The 20,255-nt window shown below is 45.5% G+C and overlaps 1 protein-coding gene across 5 annotated transcripts in view; it reads left to right on the plus strand.

Annotated features, from left to right (window-relative positions):
- JADE1 (jade family PHD finger 1) overlaps positions 1-20,255 on the plus strand; it is a 545,699-nt gene that overhangs the window by 152,520 nt on the left and 372,924 nt on the right. For all 5 annotated transcript variants that reach the window (XR_003854973.1, XM_029592138.1, XM_029592223.1 and 2 more), the window contains one exon: positions 7,769-7,851. Coding sequence is in view for 4 of the 5 variants with exons in the window: in XM_029592138.1 (XP_029447998.1) it covers positions 7,769-7,851 (83 nt within the window). In the remaining variant the exon portion in view is untranslated. The remainder of the gene's footprint in view (positions 1-7,768; positions 7,852-20,255) is intronic.

The following is a 20,255-nucleotide window of genomic DNA, read 5'->3' on the forward strand; positions in this document are numbered from 1 at the left end:
AACTCAGGATCAGGGCAGGTTGCGTCATACCAACCTTCAATCCCTATCCCTAACAGCCTGCATGTTGAAAGCTTGATCCTTCAACCAATCAATCTTTCAACTAATGTCTCTCAAGTACTCATAGCTGCACGTAAACCTTCCACACGAAAGACCTATCGTTGTAAGTGGAAAAGATTCACCACATGGTACACACACGAAAGTATTAACCCCTTTTCCTGCCCCATGTCATCTTTATTAGATTATCTTTGGCACGTTTGACTGGACTCCAGACTTGGTGAGGGTACACGTGAGTGCCATCTCAACTTATCACAAAGGAATAGGGAATGCCCCGATATCAGCGCAACCCCCTTGTCAGTAGATTTATGAGAGGTTTAATTCAGCTTAAACCTCCTTTACGGCCACCAGTCACAGAATGGGACCTTAATGTGGTACTAGCAAGGCTTATGCGTTGTCCTTTTGAGCCTGTAGATTCATGCAATGTTAAATTTCTTACATGGAAAGTTCTCTTCCTAGTAGCTATTACCTCGGCTAGAAGGGTTAGTGAGTTGCAACAATTTGTCACATACTCACCCTATACACTGTTTCTACATGACCGAGTGGTCCTATGCACTCACCCAAAATTCCTTCCCAAAGTGGTTACGGAATTCCACTTGAATCAGTCCATAATCTTGCCCACATTCTTCCCAAGACCTCACTCTCACCAAGGTGAGAGTGCTTTGCACACCTTAGACTGTAAATGTGCACTTTCATATTACCTAGACCACACTACAGTTCATAGGAAATCCACCCAGCTCTTTGTTTTTTGTTTTTTTTTACACTTTCCAGAGTCCACTATAATAGGCTTTAATATTTTTTTTGTATTTAATCATTTTTTATTGTCAAATCCCAAAAACATAGTAATACATAAACATCAGTCAGTTAAAACGTAACATTCCTTAAGTATAATCAGAGTAACAAACTGAATTTAATTTTTGACTGTCGAGCAACCCCAACCCCTCCCTCCCCCCACCCGCTACCGGATAGTCACATTGGGCCTGTGAGAATCAGAAAAAGAATTGCCAAAAGTGAAAATACAATAAAAGTAGTAAAAGTATTAGTAATACACACAGTGCAAGTGTGGCAAAGAGTGCTGAAATTTCAATATGTCACAATATCAAAACTACTCGTGATGTAGATAACTCCAATAATTTAGATATTTCAAAGTTCCAGGATGACAGCAAGGAAAAACAATGAGAACAGGAATCAATGTTGATCTTGTGTTGTGTAACCATTTTTGAAAGGGATCCCATGATCTATGGAAAACAACCAGGCGATCATGATGGATAGCTGTGAGTCTACCCAACTGATAATAGGTATGAAGGCGTTGAAGGATACTCACCAAGGAAGGTGCTACGGATTGTTTCCAGTGCAATGCTATTTCTGCCCTTGTTGCAATAAAAACTTGCAATACAAATTTCTGTGTTTTCTTCTTACATTCCGGCAATGGGAGTCCTAATAATGCATGCCATGGCTGGGGTACGACTGATATTTGTAATAACTGGGATAGCCAAGGAAACACCCCACGCCATACTGCGGTAATCTTAGGGCAGGTCCACCAAATATGGTAATAGGTGCCCAGAGCCCCGCACCCCCTCCAGCATTGGTCTGATATTGTTGGCGCAAACCAGTGTAAACGGATAAGCGTATAATGCCATCTATAGAGCATCTTATAGCAATTTTCCTGTAACCCAGCAGAGTAGGAGCATTTATGGGCCATAGTGTAGATGACATCCCAGTCCTGGTCCTCCAAAGGTTTTTGAAAGTCCAGTTCCCAGCTAGTGCGGTATTTTTGAGAGCCACTCCTTTTCCCATTAAGAAAACCATATATTTTGGATATAATCCCCCGGAGTGACGAAGCATGTTTACAGTAAGTTTCAAATAAGATGCCAGTACGCCGTAGTGTTTCCGTCTGGAGCCCCTTATGGGTAAAGTGGTATACCTTAGCATACAGAAGAAAATCTAGATTTGCAGTGGGATATAGGGCGCTAAGCTGTTCCCTGGAGAGAAGTTCACCCTGTTGAAAAACATGTTCCAACCAGTAAATGCCTGGTTTAGCTGGACCAGAGCAAGCATCACCAGGTCCCACCGTGTTAGTAAATAAGTGAGACATTAATGAATAGGGTTCCGGCCCTACCAATATAGGCTTCCACTGCCGTCAGACCTGCAGTGTGGTAACTAAGGCGTAAGGGAGATGATTATGAGTGTCCCAGGTGGATCGGGGCTGCCATGGAATTGCTGAAATCAGCATCTTCCCCAGGATTGCTTGTTCAAGTTTCACCCATTGGGGGAGGTCATGCATGCGGTGTAGAGCCACTAAGGCACGGAGCTGGGCAGCACAATAGTACCATGAAAGATTAGGAAGTTGTAGCCCCCCTCTGGATCTAGGCTGAAACAGCGTGTTTCTAGCAACCCTTGGTGGCCTCCGTCTCCAAATGAACCGGCACAGAATTTGTTGCCATTTTTTCAGCAAGGCGGGAGAAATACATATAGGGATGGTGGTAAAAAAATACAAAAATCAAGGTAAAATATTCATCTTGAGAATCGCCAAACACCCCAGCCAGGAGTGAATGTGTCTCTGCCACATGTCCAGATTACCCTGGATGGAGATAAGAAGAGGGTGGTAGTTTAGGTCATATAAGTGTTTTGTATGAGGGCCCAAGCGAATCCCCAAATATTTAAGTGATGTGGTGGCCCATTTAAACGGAAAAAGCTGTCGCAAGACGCCTTCTTCCGTAGGTGTCATAGTTAAGTTTAGAAGTTCAGATTTCTCATAGTTGACCTTCATACTGGAAGCTGACATAAACTGTCCCAATTCCACCATGACTCCCTGCAACAATGATTCTGGTTCAGTGAGGGTAAGCATAACATCGTCAGCTAACAAAGAAATTTTAAATTGAAAGTTACCCCGGGTAATGCCTTTGATATCATCCGCACCCCTTACTCTTGTGGCAAAGGGTTCTAAAAACAGAGCAAACAACAAAGGCGACAGTGGGCATCCTTGTCTAGTCCCCCGTTTGATTGCAAAAGATGCCCCATAGCTGCCATTTGCTTTGACCCGAGCATAGGGTTGTTCATGAAACTTCCTTAGCCTTTTGAGATAAGCATCCCCAAAACCCATAATACCTAGAGTCTTAAATAGAAACTCCCAGTGTACTAAGTCGAAGGCTTTCTCCACATCTAGTGCAAGGAGAACAGCAGGCACTTTATCCCGGTGCACCAAGTCTATGATATCTGTTATCCTGCAGACATTATCCGCTGCTAGGCGCCCGGGGACGAATCCAACCTGATCACTGTGAATCAACCTTGGGAGTACACCATTGAGCCGAGCCGCCAATACCTTGGCCAGGATTTTCAAATCGATATTTATTAAAGATATCGGGCGGTATGAGCTACACCTAGTAGGGTCCCGACCTGGTTTAGCCAGCACAGTAATGCCCGCCATATTGGCATCTTGAATTAGAGAGGTCCCATCCAACAAGGAGTTAAAGGCATCAGTCAAGGGTCCCACTAGCTGTGTGGCAAATTTACAATAGTGAACGCCAGTATAGCTGCCCAAGCCAGGGTACTTGCCCGGTTTAAGTTTCTTAATGGCTGATAACACCTCCTCAGGCTGTATGGGTTTGTCTAAAAATTCTTTCTGGCCAGGGAGCAGGGTCGGCAGCTGTACGGGATTGCAAGTATCCATCAATAGCCCCCTCTGAGATAGAAGTGTCCAGGGCATACAACTGGGAATAAAAGACAGTAAAAGAGTCTCTGATGTCCTCTGAATTAGTGACTATTTCCCCTTGGGCGTTATAAATTTTAGCTACCACTGTTTGGGCTTGAGCTGCCCGCAACTGCTGGGCCAAGTACCTGTCCGCCTTATTGCCCCCTCAAAAAATTGCTGCCTCAATAGCGTAAGATGGTGGCTAATAGCTGTATCCTCCAATGACCGGAGCAGATCCTTAATCTTCAAGATTTTCCGGTAAGTCGCTTCTGAATTGGTATTGCTATGGGATTGCATTAAAAGAGCCAATTCCTTTAGCCAAAAATACGTTGCCCCTCCCTCTCTTTATTACAGTGTGCTGCTCGGGCGATGCACGTACCCCAGATCACTGCTTTAGAGCATTTCCCAGATCGTCAGGAGGGACATGCCTTCTGTCTGATTCTCCTTGAAATATGCCTTCAACTGCTCTTCGACCTTGCTAGCAAAAGTAGGGTCTTTGAGTAAACTGTCATTAAGTCGCCACGGGCGATACCCCTTATCTGAGTCCCTAAGGAAACACTCCATCCAAATCAAAGCGTGGTCAGACCACGTGATGTTGTCAATGTCCACTTTCTGAACTTTATTTTGCGAGGAAGTGGACAGGAAAAAACAATCATTCCTGGTGTAAGTGCCATGCGGATGGGAATAGAAAGTATAAGATCGAGAGTGTGGGTGCCTGTCCCTCCAAATGTCAACCAGACCCCAGTCCGCCATAAAGATGTGCCATAGGCGGCGCATCCTAACTTCGGAGATTTTACCAGAACTAGAGTCCGCAGAAGGGTCCTGCACAAAGTTGAAATATCCACCCATAATAAGATCCCCTTCTAGATGTTGTAGCAGACTATGTAGTGTATTAATAAAGGTGGCCTGCTGAGAATTCGGAAAATATACATTAAGCAGTGTGATAGTATATTTGCCTACTCTTGAGTTTCACCAGAACATATCTACCTTGCGGGTCATACACATGAGAGAGTACCTCGTGCACAAAGGTAGATGCGATGAGGATACCCACCCCCATATACCTTTGAGACTTGGAACTGGCAGACCAATATGAAGAGGGATAATTGGCAAATACCAGGAAACGTTCGTGGTGTTTACGCACATGAGTTTCCTGGATGTATGCTATATCGGCCTTCTGCCTTTGGAGTTCTCTTTTAAGAATCAACCTCTTTCTAGGGGTATTTAGTCCTTTTACGTTTAGCGAGATTAATTTAGTCGCCATTGTAGTCCAATAGATCTCCACAAAGTACAGCTGTATTTACAGCTCCTATAAGGCTCAGCATAATTCCCCCTGCGCACTCCTCGCAATGCACTCCTATGGTTGCCCCACCAGCCTCTAAAGCCCTGCCAGCATCTCCCACAATACAAAAAGTAGCAAAAAAAAAAAAAGACCCAAGTGTTCCAGTAGTACCCTTTCTATTCCAATGGTATCCCTGTAACCTCCTATGGGATACATCACATCCATGGGACTGCTGCAACCCCTGCAAATCAAACATGCCCCTCCCCCCTCCACCCCCCCGATCCCATGCTTACAGAACAGAATTACAACAATATAAACTTATAACCCACCATCACCGCAACATGCAGTGTCTCACAATCCATCCGAGTCCTGAAAGGAAGGCAGAACAATTATCAATTGACGTTTGCAGTAGATTACTAAATACTTAGTCTGCCTAGTCAGGGTTTAGGACAGAGCAGAAGGCAAATTTCTGGTATGCTGGACAAAAGTCCCCGAGTCTGGCAAACTGCGCCTCACCCCTGTTCTGGCGTTGGGGAGCGGCGATTGTCGGGTTGCCTCTGGAGTCTCTTGCCTCCCTTTCCCGCTTTTTGCCATCAAGGTGCTGCGTCGAGTTGCTGAGTAGCCGGCGCCATTTTGGAAGGCTGGAATGAGACCGGGAGACGTGCCTTGGTAAAGGCCTCGGCAGCCTCCTCGAGGTTAGTGACCCGATGCGTTATGCCTTGTACTTGAAAGGTGAGACTGAATGGGTAGGTCCATCTATATTTAATATCCTTCTTCCGCAATATAGCAGTCACTGCCTTAAGGTCGAACTGTTTCTTGAGGGTGACCGAGGAGAGGTCTTGAAATATAGCAAGCTTATGATTGCGCCATATTACCTCGTTCATTCGTCGGGCAATGGAGTAAATGCGTTCCTTGAGAGGGAAACTTGTGAAACAGAGCACGATATCTCACGGCCGTTGATCTCGCCTGGGGCCGATGGCTCGGTGCACCCGCTCAAAACTGACCTCCGGGGCAGTGGGAGCCGTCTCGGATGCTTGATCACTGCTCTGCGATAATATAAAGATGCAAATCTGGGTAGCTACCTTGGTTACCTCCCCAAATTTGGGTGTTTCAGGAATCCCCCTTATTCGAAGGTTGTCTCTTCTGCTCGTATTTTCCAGATCCTCCACTTTTGATTGTAAAGCTTGAAGTTCAGTAGAAATAGTTTCCTGCTTGGGCGTTTAAGGCATTAAGCGCATCCCCATGACCATCAATGTGGGCTTTATTATCGTCTACCCGGGTCCCGAGCGCCGCGAGATCGTCCTTAAGGTCAGCCACCGATGCCATAATCTCTGTCTTGTGCTGCTTCAAATCAGCCCTCAGCTCTATAAAACTCTTGTCGGGCTTCTTCCCTGGTAAGCAGAGACGCAATTGTCTGGTTATTAGAGGCTTCCAGGGGCCCCATAGAATCCGCTGACACCGCGGCCTCTTCCACGTCTGAGCTTAAGGGTTCGGCGCCATCTTGACCTGGCTCTGGTGGGGCTTTCCTGTACGAAAATTGTCTTAGATCTGCGGTTTTCCTCTTTGAGGCCATTCAGCATTTAGGGGAGTCAAATCCTATCGCCATGAGGATGTGTGAGAGATATTTTCATATTTATATTTGCAATGCGGTGGGTTATAGGGATCGGAGAGGCCGGAGCTCCGCCGCTACACGTCCGCTTACATCGGCTGCCGACAGCGCCCCCAGCTCTTTGTTTCTTTTGATAAAAACAAACCAGGTAAAGCAGTGGGCAAACTAACACTCTCAAACTGGCTAGCAGATTGCATAGAGTTCTGCTATGAAAAAGCAGGCCTTCCTCTCCAGGGATGAGTAAAGGCACACTCAGTAAGAGCAATGTCAACCTCAGTAGCACACTATCGTTCAGTACCAATTGCTGAGATTTGTAAGCTGCAACATGGAGTTCTCTTCACACCTTTGCAGCACATTACTGTTTGGACAAGGAAGGACAACAAGAATCAGCCTGCGGACAAGCTGTCTTAAAGAACTTGTTTCCAGTATAATCCCAATGCCTTCTACATCCAACCTGCTGTGATTTCAGGCTGCCTCAAAATTCTTTCCAACAGTACACCAGTTGTTATGCCAGTTGCACAAGTTGTATGCTGTTGGTCCATATCACATTTGACTCAACCTGAAGCTTGCTAATCACCCATATGTGAGGACTATCATCCTGCTTGTCCTGGGATAAAGCAAAATTGCTTACCTGTAATAGGTGTTATCCCAGGACAGCAGGATGTAGTCCTCACGAAACCCACCCGCCACCCTGCGGAATTGAGTTCAAAACATTTTATTATTTTATTTTTGCTAAAGCTTATTGCTACAAACGAGCCTGAAGGGAGACTCCTGTGGCTCGAGGGATCATGGCATGGTGGACATGCTCAGTGGGCTCTGTGCCAGTCAAAAGTTTCTAGAAACTTTGACAGTTTTCCGCGATAGGGCTCCGTCCAGTGATGTCACCCATATGTGAGGACTACATCCTGCTGTCCTGGGATAACACCTATTAAAGGTAAGCAATTTTGCTTTTTCACACCACTGAAAACTTTTTTTCGGTGTTGTAAAAACTACTGTGGTTTATCAGAGAAACTCATGGTTACTTATGTGTTGTGTTAAGTAGATTCACATCTGTTCTGTGTTTACATCTTGTGCAACAAGCATGTCTTCTGATTTGTGGAGTTCTTTAATTGCTTTCTCTTGAATTTTTTCTTAGGTCTCTCTCCCTCCTGGTTCCAGCATTCCAGATCCCACGATAGAAGCTCTTGCTCTAGGCATGAAGACAAGAAACCTTCAGAGGTATTACCTGAGTGATATCTAGTATTCTGACTTCTCATATAGTAAACAAAGTACATGCTCTTTCTGCATGCTCACAGCTCACCATACTTACTGTTATCCTTCTCCTTTGGTGTGCATTTACAGTTTCCTCACAGATGACAACTTTGCTGTTTGAGAGGTGTTGAGGAATGTCTGTTGCCATAACAGCTTCCAGATAGCAGTAGGCATTCTCCTCCTCCTCCTCCCCGTATGTGGCATTTCTCTGTTACTAAGCACGACTAATCAGCCATTATCAGTGGGTGATGTCACCTTATAGCTTTGAGATGCACCTTGTTGTTGCCTCTTTAGTTCCTTGGACTTTCTTCATGCAAACTACCTTATGGATGTTTCCCACTCTTTATATTTTTTTATGTGTTTTCGCCATTTTTGAATTTTGAATATTTTTTTCTTTAGTGTGGGAGTGGTCACTGTATGTCCATCACAAACACCAATGCCATCTGCTACTGCTGCTTGTGTCTGGGCCATGCTGTGACAGAATGTCCTCATGGGCAATTCAAACCCATGCCTGGAAGATGGAAGATCTGTGGAAGGTGTATGGGGTAAGGCCCAGAAGTCTCAGTGCAAGGGTGGACAGTATATCCACTCTACCTCCCTGGAGTGAAGCCTCTTTGGATCCCATAAGTCTGTTGGGAAAGCTCCTCATTTTTGGCTCCATATCACGGATCCATACAGGAAAGGGACTGAGCTTATGCGTTTTGCTTGCCTAAGGAGTGCAAAGTTGACTTGAAATACGGGGGGGGGGGGGCAAATTTTTCAAGGATTTGATGTAGTCCTGATCCCAAACTATCTATGGTGGAATCGCTTTGAAACGGGCAAAAGCATTTCTTACATTCTGCCCCCCCCTCCAAAAACTCCGAGAAAAGGCTAGAAAGCCCTGGATTCTTTTAGAAACAATGTCTTTCAGAGGTCTGTTCACTGCCAGAATTGTGGCTTATCAGTTTTCATGGTATAGTACCTATATGAGTATACAAAAGTTAAAATCTGACACTGGGTCCCTAGTCAGGCTGAGTTCCAGCATGCCTTGGCAGATGCGGAGGAATGCTTCACTTATGAGGCCTTTGGTACTGCAGCTAGAATCTTAGCAAGGTGTATTGGAGTCACTCCAGGAGGGTTATTCATGATCACCTGGCAAATGTTCCAGTGCACAGGAGAAAACCTGTTTGGAGATCAAATGCAGGGTATGTTGATGCTGATCAAAGAACATCAGTCCACTCTGCAATCTAACGTTGGTTCTGGGAGACCAGTTTGCTGTGTCCAGGTACTTGTAATTCTCATACAATCATTTTTCAAAGAATGCCCTTCTGCCCTTTCCAAAAGCAATGGGTCCTGCCTGCTTATCCTCAGAAGCTCCCCTCTAGAGAGATGAGAGAGGGGAAAAGTGACAACTGAAGGCTCAGTAGCTGCAACCAAAGCCTGGGGAGAGTCTTTGACGTCTTTGCCTGCTTCTTCCAGTGGGTGGGAAGGGTTCCCTTATTCTTGATAGAATGGGGCCACATCACAAAGGACAATTGGGTCCTATCTATCTATCCTATCTATCTATCTATCTATCTATTTATTTATTTAAAGGCTTTTATATACTGATGTTCATATACTAGTACATACCGTGTCGGTTTACATAGAACCAAAGTTGGAAATTACATCAAACAAGTGGGTACAAATAAACAGGGATAACTTCGTAAGAACTTAGAACTTATAGATATAGCAGAGAACAAGAATTAAATTATTATAAATCATTATAAATAAATACCCATAATTGCAAATAATTACAAATAACAGTCAACAAAAAGTTGGGTTTACATCTGACTTAATAAGCATGAGTGCAGCATAATGTACATCTAACAGGTGGAATCATGAGGCAAAGTTATAAGATGAAATAGTTACGGCATCAGACATCTAGCGTAAGGGATTAGGAAATGCAAGAATAAGTCTAGCCCTGAGTCATGGCTCGGGGAGAGATCTTTAAGAGAAGGCTTTTGTGAAAAGCCAAGTTTTGAGCTTCTTTTTGAACGTTCGACTACAAGTTTCAAGACGAAGGTCAGTGGGGAAGGGCATTCCAGTGAAAGGGGCTGGCAGTCGAGAATGCACGTTTCTTGAGCAATGACTTGGCTGGAGGTGCATATAAGGTGCCTAAGTAGCTGGTTCTGAGTGGTCTTGATGATGCGTGAGGACGAAGTGGGCAACTTAAATCTAGCGAAGTTTGGGAATGAATGGCCTTGTGGGTTATGGTTAGTACTTTGAATATGATTCTGGATTTGATAGGGAGCCAGTGTAGGTTTTTTAGTATAGGTGTGATGTGTTCTCCTCTACTAGTGTTGGTTAGAATCCTGGCAGCTGAGTTCTGCAACATTTGTAGTGGTTTGGTGGTGATAGTTGGAAGGCCAATTAGCAGAGAGTTGCAGTAATCAGTTTTTGAAAATAGAATTGTTTGGAGGACTGTTCTAATGTCCTAAAAATGGAGGAGAGGTTTCAACCTTTTCAGTATGTGTAGTTTGTGAAAGCATTCTTTCGTTGTGTTCTTGACAAATTTTTTGAGGTTCAGCCTATTGTCGATAGTAACACCAAGATCTCTTACGTGTGTGGGGGTGATCATTAGTGGTGTGATTAGGTTGTTGTTATACTGAAAGTTGTCATCCAGAGTGATCAGCATAAGTTCCGTTTTTGATGTATTGAGTACTAAGTTAAGGCTAGTGAGGAGGGAGTTTATGGACTGTAGACAATTGTTCCAGAAGTTAATGGTGTTTGAGATTGAGTCGGTGATTGGCAGCAAAATCTGGACATCATCGGCGTATATGAAATGTGTGATCTTTAGACTTGAGAACAGATGACATAGGGGGAGAAGATAGATGTTAAAAAGGGATAGGGGAGAGGGAGGATCCTTGAGGGACTCCGAGAGTGGACTTGACCGGGTGAGAATCCTTGTTGATTATTCTGACCTTGTATGTCCTATTGTTAAGGAATGATCTGAACCATTCAAGGGCTGATCCTGAGATGCCTATGTCTGAGAGCCGGTTGATTAGGATAGTGTGTTTTACGGTGTCAAATGCTGCAGATATGTCGAAGTGCCAGGAGGTAGGGGGTCTTTTTCTCCAGCCCAGTGAGGATGCTATCTGTCAGTGAGATTAAGAGGGATTCCGTACTGAGGGATTTGCGGAATCCGAATTGGGCTGTTGTGAGAATCTTGTGGTCTTCTAGTTACTCCGACAACTGTTTAATTATTCTCTCCGTAAGTTTGGCGACAAACGGTAGGTTAGCGATGGGGCGAAAATTGGCCAGGTCTGCAGGGTTCAGATTGGGTTTCTTGAGGAGAGGTTTTGAGGGTGGCTAGTTTCAGCGTTTCTGGTACTAATCCTTGGGTTAGCGAGCGATTGATGATCTCTGCTAAGGGCTTAGCAATGATGTTTGGGATGGTGAGTAGTAATTTCGATGGAATGGAATCTATCGGATGAGTGGAGGGTTTCATCTTTTTGAGAATCGATTCAATTTCGAGTGCGGAAGTGGGTTCGAATGATTCTAGGTTTGCTTTCTGGCTGGGGGGGGGAGGCGTAGAGAGAAGGAGGTTCTATATTATACATTGTCAGAGGAGCTATTAGATTGAGGATTTTGTTTTCGAAAAATTGTGCGAGCTCTGTGCATCTGGATTGTGCTTGATCATCAGGGATAACTGGTGAGGTGGGTTTTGTGAGCTCTGAGATATATGAGAACAGCGCTTTGGCATCGAAGGAGAAATTGTGAATTTTGTGGGCATAAAAATCTCTCTGTGTGAAGGATATTGTTTCTGTAACTGTGCATGAGGGTTTTGTACTCAGTTAGTGTAACGTTAGATGGTCTCTTTCGCCATGCGTGTTCTTTTTTTCTCAATTCTAGTTTGATGTTTTTTAGTTCTTGTGTGAACCATGGTTTTTTGTTTTTACAGGATGGGTCTAGCTCTTTAGTTTTTAGGGGGCATAGTTTTTCTGCCACCTTGTTTGTGATACTATGCCATGTCGAGATGGCTGCTTCAGCGTCGGAAAGGTCGAGGTTAGTGAGTTCCGAAGACAGATGAGAGGTAAGGTCTTCCATGGAGCAGGAGTTCCTGTAGTGAATTGTGGTTTTGGTGGTTGGTGACACAGGGTTGTCCTTGATACAGAGATCTGTTGTGATCATTAGATGGTCTGACCATGGGATAGGGGAGCATTGAGGCGGGGAAGATTGCGTAAGGCCTGAATTTATGAATATAAGGTCCAGTGTTTGCCCCGCTTTGTGTGTGGGGCTTTTAACAATTTGTGAGAAGCCCATAGCCTTGAAGGAGGATAATAGCATTTCGCAGTTGGAGGATAGTGGGATCACATCAGTGTGAAGGTTAAAGTCTCCCAAGATGACTGCTGGGTGTCATTTTTTATGTGTTTGGCAATGAGCTCGATGAGTGGAGATGGATCCGAATCTAGGAGACCGGGCGGAGCGTAGAGTAAACAAATTTGGAGCTGTTTTGAGCTAAAAAGTACAAATTCCAGACAGGCGGTATGAATAGTGATCTGTAGGGATAGTCTCAGCTCTTTTTTTGCAGCTAAGCAGAGTCGTCCCCCCCCCCCCCCCACCCCTTTTTTGGGTCTAGGTATTGAATAGATGTCGTAGAGGTGAAGGGATAGTTGATTGATTAGAGCTAGGTCTGTGGGTTTCAACCAGGTTTCTGTGATTGCACATATATCTGGTTGTGAGTCCAGGAGATAGTCATTTATTAAATGTGTTTTTTTCGAAATTGATTGAGCGTTAAAGAGTGTTAGTGAGAATAAGGAAAGCCCAAGGAATTGAGTGAGAGGGGTTGTCATTATTGGTATCAGACGCTTATGTTGGAGGACTGTAGGGTCAGCGCGTTTTTCCCTATGAATTGTAGAACATGATTACAGCTCGTGCTTCTCCCGTCTTCTCCAAAACAGTTGGATATAAGAACATAAGAAATTGCCATGCTGGGTCAGACCAAGGGTCCATCAAGCCCCAGCATCCTGTTTCCGACAGAGGCCAAAACCAGGCCACAAGAACCTGGCAATTACCCAAACACTAAGAAAATCCCATGCTACTGATGCAATTAATAGCAGTGGCTATTCCCTAAGTAAAATTGATTAATAGCCATTAATGGACTTCTCCTCCAAGAACTTATCCAAACCTTTTTTGAGCCCAGCTGCACTAACCACATCCTCTGGCAACAAATTCCAGAGCTTTATTGTGCGTTGAGTGAAAAAGAATTTTCTCCGATTAGTCTTCAATGTGCTACTTGCTAACTTCATGGAATGCCCCCTAGTCCTATTATTCGAAAGTGAAGATAACCGAGTCACATCTACTCGTTCAAGACCTCTCATGATCTTAAAGACCTCTATCATATCCCCCCTCAGCTGTCTCTTCTCCAAGCTGAACAGCCCTAACCTCTTCAGCCTTTCCTCATAGGGAAGCTGTTCCATCCCCTTTATCATTTTGGTTGCCCTTCTCTGTACCTTCTCCATCGCAACTATATCTTTTTCGAGATGCGGCGACCAGAATTATACACAGTATTCAAGGTGTGGTCTCACCATGGAGCGATATAGAGGCATTATGACATTTTCCGTTCTATTAACCATTCCCTTCCTAATAATTCCTAACATTCTATTTGCTTTTTTGACTGCTGCAGCACACTGAGCTGACAATTTTAAAGTATTATCCACTATGATGCCTAGATCTTTTTCCTGGGTGGTAGCTCCTAATATGGAACCTAACATCGTATAACTACAGCAACGGTTATTTTTCCCTATATGCAACACCTTGCACTTGTCCACATTAAATTTCATCTGCCATTTGGATGCCCAATCTTCAAGTCTTGCAAGGTCCTCCTGTAATGTATCACAGTCTGCTTGTGATTTAACTACTCTGAATAATTTTGTATCATCTGCAAATTTGATAACCTCAATCGTCGTATTCCTTTCCAGATCATTTATATATATATATATATATATATTGAAAAGCACCGGTCCAAGTACAGATCCCTGAGGTACTCCACTGTTTACCCTTTTCCACTGAGAAAATTGACCATTTAATCCTACTCTCTGTTTCCTGTCTTTTAACCAGCTTGTAATCCACGAAAGGACATCGCCTCCTATCCCATGACTTTTTAGTTTTCGTAGAAGCCTCTCATGAGGGACTTTGTCAAACGCCTTCTGAAAATCCAAATACACTACATCTACCGGTTCCCCTTTATCCACATGTTTATTAACCCCTTCAAAAAAATGAAGCAGATTTGTTAGGCAAGACTTCCCTTGGGTAAATCCATGTTGACTATGTTCCATTAAATCATGTCTTTCTATATGCTTTACAATTTTGTTCTTGAGAATAGTTTCCACTATTTTTCCCGGCACTGAAGTCAGGCTCACTGGTCTATAGTTACCCGGATCGCCCCTGGAGCCTTTTTTAAATATTGGGGTTACATTGGCCACCCTCCAGTCTTCAGGTACAATGGATGATTTTAATGATAGGTTACAAATTTTAACTAATAGATCAGAAATTTCATTTTTGAGTTCCTTCAGAACCCTAGGATGCATACCATCGGGTCCAGGTGACTTGCTACTCTTTAGTTTGTCAATCTGGCCTATTACATCTTCCAGGTTCACAGTGATTTCGTTCAGTTCGTCTGACTCATCACCCCTGAAAACCATCTCCGGGACTGGTATCTCCCCAACATCCTCATTAGTAAACACGGAGGCAAAGAATTCATTTAGTCTTTCTGCAATGGCCTTATCTTCCCTAAGAGCCCCTTTAACCCCTCTGTCATCTAATATTGGGCTTCAGATCGAACCTTACCCAACTGGCTCATCTACAGTTGGAAATATCCCTTCTGTAACAGAAGGCCATAGAGTTTCGTTAAGAGTGTGGCAAAGGATTCTACTTCTGGTGGTATTTGTGTGGTCTGAGGTGCATCCTGTTTCTGCAAAACTCAAATAAGTTACTGGTTTGGGAGAGTATTTGCTTCAGACAATCCTGCCATTCAGTCAGCCAAAGGACTAGCTATGTGCTTTAGACTTGAAGGATGCATATGCTCAAATCCCTTTTCCTAGCGTGTAGCAGATGGACTCAGGACCAATGGGTATAGTGTACTCCTGATAGCAGTTGGAGATGGATCAGATTTCATTCTGACGTCAGTCCCTAGTACATATACCCCTGCAGGAAGTGCAGCTCTTCAGTATTTTCTGTCTCCATAGCAGTTAGGGACTATCCGCACGCTCTCACAGCGTTAGAACCAACTCAAAGTAGAAAACCCAAAATTTGAAGAAAACCTACCTCTGAAGAAGAGCCCCGCTCTCCTGCGGTGATACCCTCTGGTCCCTCCCCCAGTTGAGATTTCCCGAGGTGATTTCCGTGGTCCCTCGGAGGTAAGCCTTGGTCTGACGGCCGAATCGCAGTGAGGACCTAGCCCCTAATCCTCGGGCGCGGCTGAGAGGCACCCTTGAGCGCGGCGGTGAAGGTATTTGCCCTCTCCCCCCGCAGCGGGAGACCGCCCGGACGAAACCGGGAAGCGCCGAAGACTAGGCAAGGTAGAGATCCTCAGCGTTGACTCCAGTCTCTGAGGTTCGAGGAGTTGCACATGTCGCCGGCCGGGACCAGTGCCGCCGGGTTGATCCGCTCTAGCAGGGCCAGGCCCTGGTTAGTTTCAAGGGTCTACCCACGTGGAGACCCTCCGAGGTGGTCGCCATATTGCCTGCGTGGTCTCCGTCGCCATCTTGGCCCTATTCACCACTCCGTTCGGCTCGTCCCGAGCGCACAAGTCTAGCTAGGCACACAAATTACATGTGTGCATAAAGTTACACCCACATAATCATTGTGCGCATTAAGTTACATGCTCAAGGGCCGGACGCATAAGTTATCCCAGGACAAGCAGGATGCTAGTCCTCACATATGGGTGACGTCATTGATGGAGCCCTAGGCGGGAAAACTTCTGTCAAAGTTTCTGTAAAGCTTTGACTGGCACCCTGAGTGCCTACTGAGCATGCCCAGCATGCTATGATATTCTCTGCCACAGGTGGCTCTCTTCAGTCTTCGTTTGGGTTAGGAGCCGTTGAGATTTTCTCAACACGTTTCGGACTGGAAAGTCAGTGATTTTGATATTCTCTCTCACAAGTTTCTCGAGGTACACTTTGACACCGGCTGGTGAGTACCTCTGTCTCAAATTTTCCATTTTTGGGAATTTTTTATTCAAAAATTCCTATCCTTTTCGACGGATGTCGACGGGAAGTATGGCTACCGGTTTTAAAAAAAAAATGCCTGGTTTGCGGCCGCAAAATGTCCATCACTGATCCGCACGTCGAATGCCTACTATGCCTCGGTGAAAAACATGAAGTAAATACTTGTCCGCAGTGCGCCGAGATGACGCCGAAAAGTCGCAAGACTCAACTGGAAAAAATGGAACACTTGTTCCAGTTACAACTTATACCGTCTACTTCGACGTCGTCGAGATAGTCTCCGGTGGGAACGACTCAGTGCCTTTTGCTCAAAAAGCCCCGTCCGGGACCGTCCGGGGATCGCTCCTCACCGTCTGCGTCTTCGACAAAATCCGTCGATTCCCAGAAGTCGAAACATAAACATCGACACCGGAGATCATCGACGTCAGAAACCGCTGGCCAGGAACCCTCGACAGCGAAGCGGCCACGCACGGAGGAAACATCGGAGTCTGGGCCTACTCCTCCGTCCTCAATACCAGATCCTCTGCAGGGCTCTGCACCGGATCCTTCGCCTCAGCCTCCGCCACCGCTTACAACTGTTCCCCCTCAGACAGTTGTAACGCCGGAATTGTCTGCACTTATCAGACAAGCGGTATTACAGGCTTTCAAAGAGCAGGGCGTACCGACGGGACCGTCGATGCCGATGCTTCCAGCATCGATGCCGGCAACTCTGCCGATGCCGGTGGGCTCACCGATGCCGGTGTCCGCATTGACACAGACGACACGAGACGCGTCGATGACGACACCAGCTTTCACAGCTACATCGACGTCGATTCCTCGACAACCGCTATAGACTTTCTCGATGCCGACGGCTGGATTACCATCACCAAGGCCGCCTCTTTCAATGTCGAGGTCTATCGATATTCCATCGAGACAACCATCAACAGAACAGCCAGAAACACAGGATCTGGCTTTCTACCAACGTCTCATTCAAAATTACCAAAATGTCATCGACACTTTGCCAAGGAAATCGATAGATCCAACACCTACCTCACGGCCTTCAGATGATCCTTTACCAGGCCCATCAGGACTCCACTCACAACCAAGAACCACCACAAGATCCCCTTATAGGGATGAAGAACAGGATTCTTGGGATGATCAAGACTCAGACACGTCTTCTGAAGACTTTATGTCCGACCCCTCTCCACCAGAACCCAGGAAAAAGTCCCCTCCAGAAGACCTATCTTTTTCAAATTTTCTTCAGGATATGGCAGACACCATTCCTTTTAAACTTACTGCTGAACAGGACACAAGACAACATACACTAGAAGTCCTTCAATTCGTGGATCCCCCCAAACAAGTTTTAGCCATCCCAATTCACGAGGTACTCTTAGACCTCCAACAAAGGGTATGGGAACATCCCTCTACAGTACCAGCAGTGAACAGACGAGTGGATTCCACCTACCTAGTGCAACCAGCACCTGGGTTCCAAAAGGCACAACTGCCACACCACTCATTGGTAGTTGAATCTGCCCAAAAGAAATCCAAACGTTCTCGCCCTCACTCTTCAACTCCCCCTGGCAAGGACCATCTCTTCCTCGATTCCTTAGGAAGGAAAATCTATCAGGTCGCAATACTTAACTCCAGAATCTCTGCTTACCAACTGTACATGACGCAGTACCAAAGAGATTTATGGAAACAGATGGAAGAACTCACAAATTCTTTTCCTGCACAGCTTCAAGAACAAGCACAGGCCATAATTAATAAAGGCCTGGAAGCAGGAAAACATGAGGTGAGGGCGGCTTACGATGCCTTCGACACTGCCTCCAGGGCTGCAGCTGCAGGAATTACAGCTCGCAGATATGCATGGCTAAAAGCATCGGATCTCAGGCCTGAGGTCCAAGAAAAATTGGTAGATCTGCCATGTTTGGGAGACAATTTGTTCGGGGATAAAGTCCAAGAGGTAGTTCAGCAACTCAAGGACCATACTGAGATGTTACGACAACTGTCCCAGATGCCCCAAGACACTTCTGTTCAGTCACAACGTCGTCTACCCAGGAGGGAACCTAGGCGTCCTTATTACAGGCCTCGTAGATACTATGCGCAAACTTCCAGACCAAGATCTACTAGGCCTCAACAGCAACGCTCCCAAGCAAGACAGCCTAGAGCTCCCCGCATACAACCTCCACCTTCGTCAGGCCCAGCGGCGGGGTTTTGAGATCTCACCCAGAGAACAAACTCAGTCCCACAACCCTCTATAAAACCTACTGGTAGGAGGCCGAATATCCCAATTTCACTCCAGTTGGGTCAAAATTACCTCAGACCAATGGGTACTCTCCATTGTGTCTCGAGGTTACAAACTAAATTTCCTCTCCATTCCACGAGAATCTCCACCAAGTTTCTTCCCACAACAGAATTCTCATCTAACTCAATTACAAATAGAATTATCCACCCTTCTGAGAGCCAGGGCTGTTCAACCAGTGCCCCGGACTCAGCAGGGCAGAGGATTCTACTCCCGCTATTTCCTCATTCCAAAGAAATCAGGAGGCCTACGTCCCATCTTAGACCTAAGAAATCTCAACAAATTTCTAAGAAAAGAGAAGTTCAGGATGGTTTCTTTAGGCACCATGCTTCCACTACTTCAAAGAGGGGATTGGCCTTGTTCTCTGGATCTACAAGACGCTTACGCTCACATTCCAATATTCTCTCCTCATTGCAAGTATCTGCGCTTCATGGTAGGCCATCAACACTACCAATACAAGGTACTGCCATTCGGACTAGCCTCTGCCCCCAGAGTATTCACCAAATGTCTGGCAGTAATAGCAGCACACTTGCACAAAGAAAGAATCCATGTCTTTCCATACCTAGATGACTGGCTCATCAGAAGTCAATCTCAACAAGGAGCTCTGACTTCCCTCAACCGAACAATTGCTCTACTTCACTCCATGGGATTTCTCATCAACTATCAAAAATCCCATCTCACACCATCACACCTTCTTCAATTCATAGGAGCAGAATTGAACACCATACTCTCGAAGGCCATTCTACCCAAGGATCGAGCGGACACACTTTCCTTACTGGCAAGCTCAATCCACTCAAAAGAACACATAACAGCTCATCAGTTTCTAACCATCTTAGGCCACATGGCCTCTACAGTTCATGTGACTCCTATGGCAAGACTGGCCATGAGAGTAACTCAATGGACACTGAGATCTCAATGGATCCAAGCCATTCAACCACTACATTTCCCAATTCAAGTAACCCACCAGGTATGTTCATCTCTACTATGGTGGGCGAACAAGGACAACTTGTGCAAGGGCCTGCCCTTCCAACAACCAGTCCCACAAATAACATTAACTACAGATGCATCCACCTTGGGTTGGGGAGCTCATATAAATACTCTTCAGACCCAAGGAACTTGGACAAAACTCGAAGCAACATTTCAAATCAATTTCCTGGAGCTTCGAGCTATACGTTATGCTTTAAATGTGTTCAAGGACTGCCTTTCACACAAGACTGTTCTGATCCAAACGGACAACACAGTAGCCATGTGGTATATCAACAAACAGGGAGGTATGCGCTCGTATCTCCTCTGTCAAGAAGCTGCACAAATCTGGGGCTGGGCCCTGAACCACTCAATGCTCCTCTGGGCCACTTATCTGCCAGGCATTCACAACGTAGTGGCAGATTGCCTCAGTCGTCACTTTCAACCACACGAATGGTCCCTGGATCCCTCAGTAGTGACCAGGATATTCCAACGTTGGGGTCAACCGACAATAGACCTCTTTGCATCACATCTAAATTACAAAGTGATCAAGTTCTGTTCTCTCCACAAACAGAACAACCAGCCAGCCAAGGACGCCTTTGCTCGCCCTTGGAACTTAGGCCTACTATACGCGTATCCTCCCAATACCGCTCATACCAAAAACTCTAGTGAAGCTACAGCAGGACAAAGGGTCCATGATACTCATAGCCCCATATTGGCCTCGCCAAGTCTGGTTTCCCATACTTCTAGACCTCTCGATCAGGGATCCAGTTCGCCTGGGTGGAGATCCCACTCTCATAACTCAGGATCAGGGACAGTTGCGACATCCCAACCTTCAATCCCTTTCCCTGACAGCATGGATGTTGAAAGCTTGATCTTGCAACCACTCAATCTTTCATCCAACATATCTCAGGTACTTATAGCTTCACGTAAACCCTCCACAC

The sequence above is a fragment of the Rhinatrema bivittatum genome, chromosome 1, assembly GCF_901001135.1.
Source record: "Rhinatrema bivittatum chromosome 1, aRhiBiv1.1, whole genome shotgun sequence".
Classification (NCBI taxonomy): domain Eukaryota; kingdom Metazoa; phylum Chordata; class Amphibia; order Gymnophiona; family Rhinatrematidae; genus Rhinatrema; species Rhinatrema bivittatum.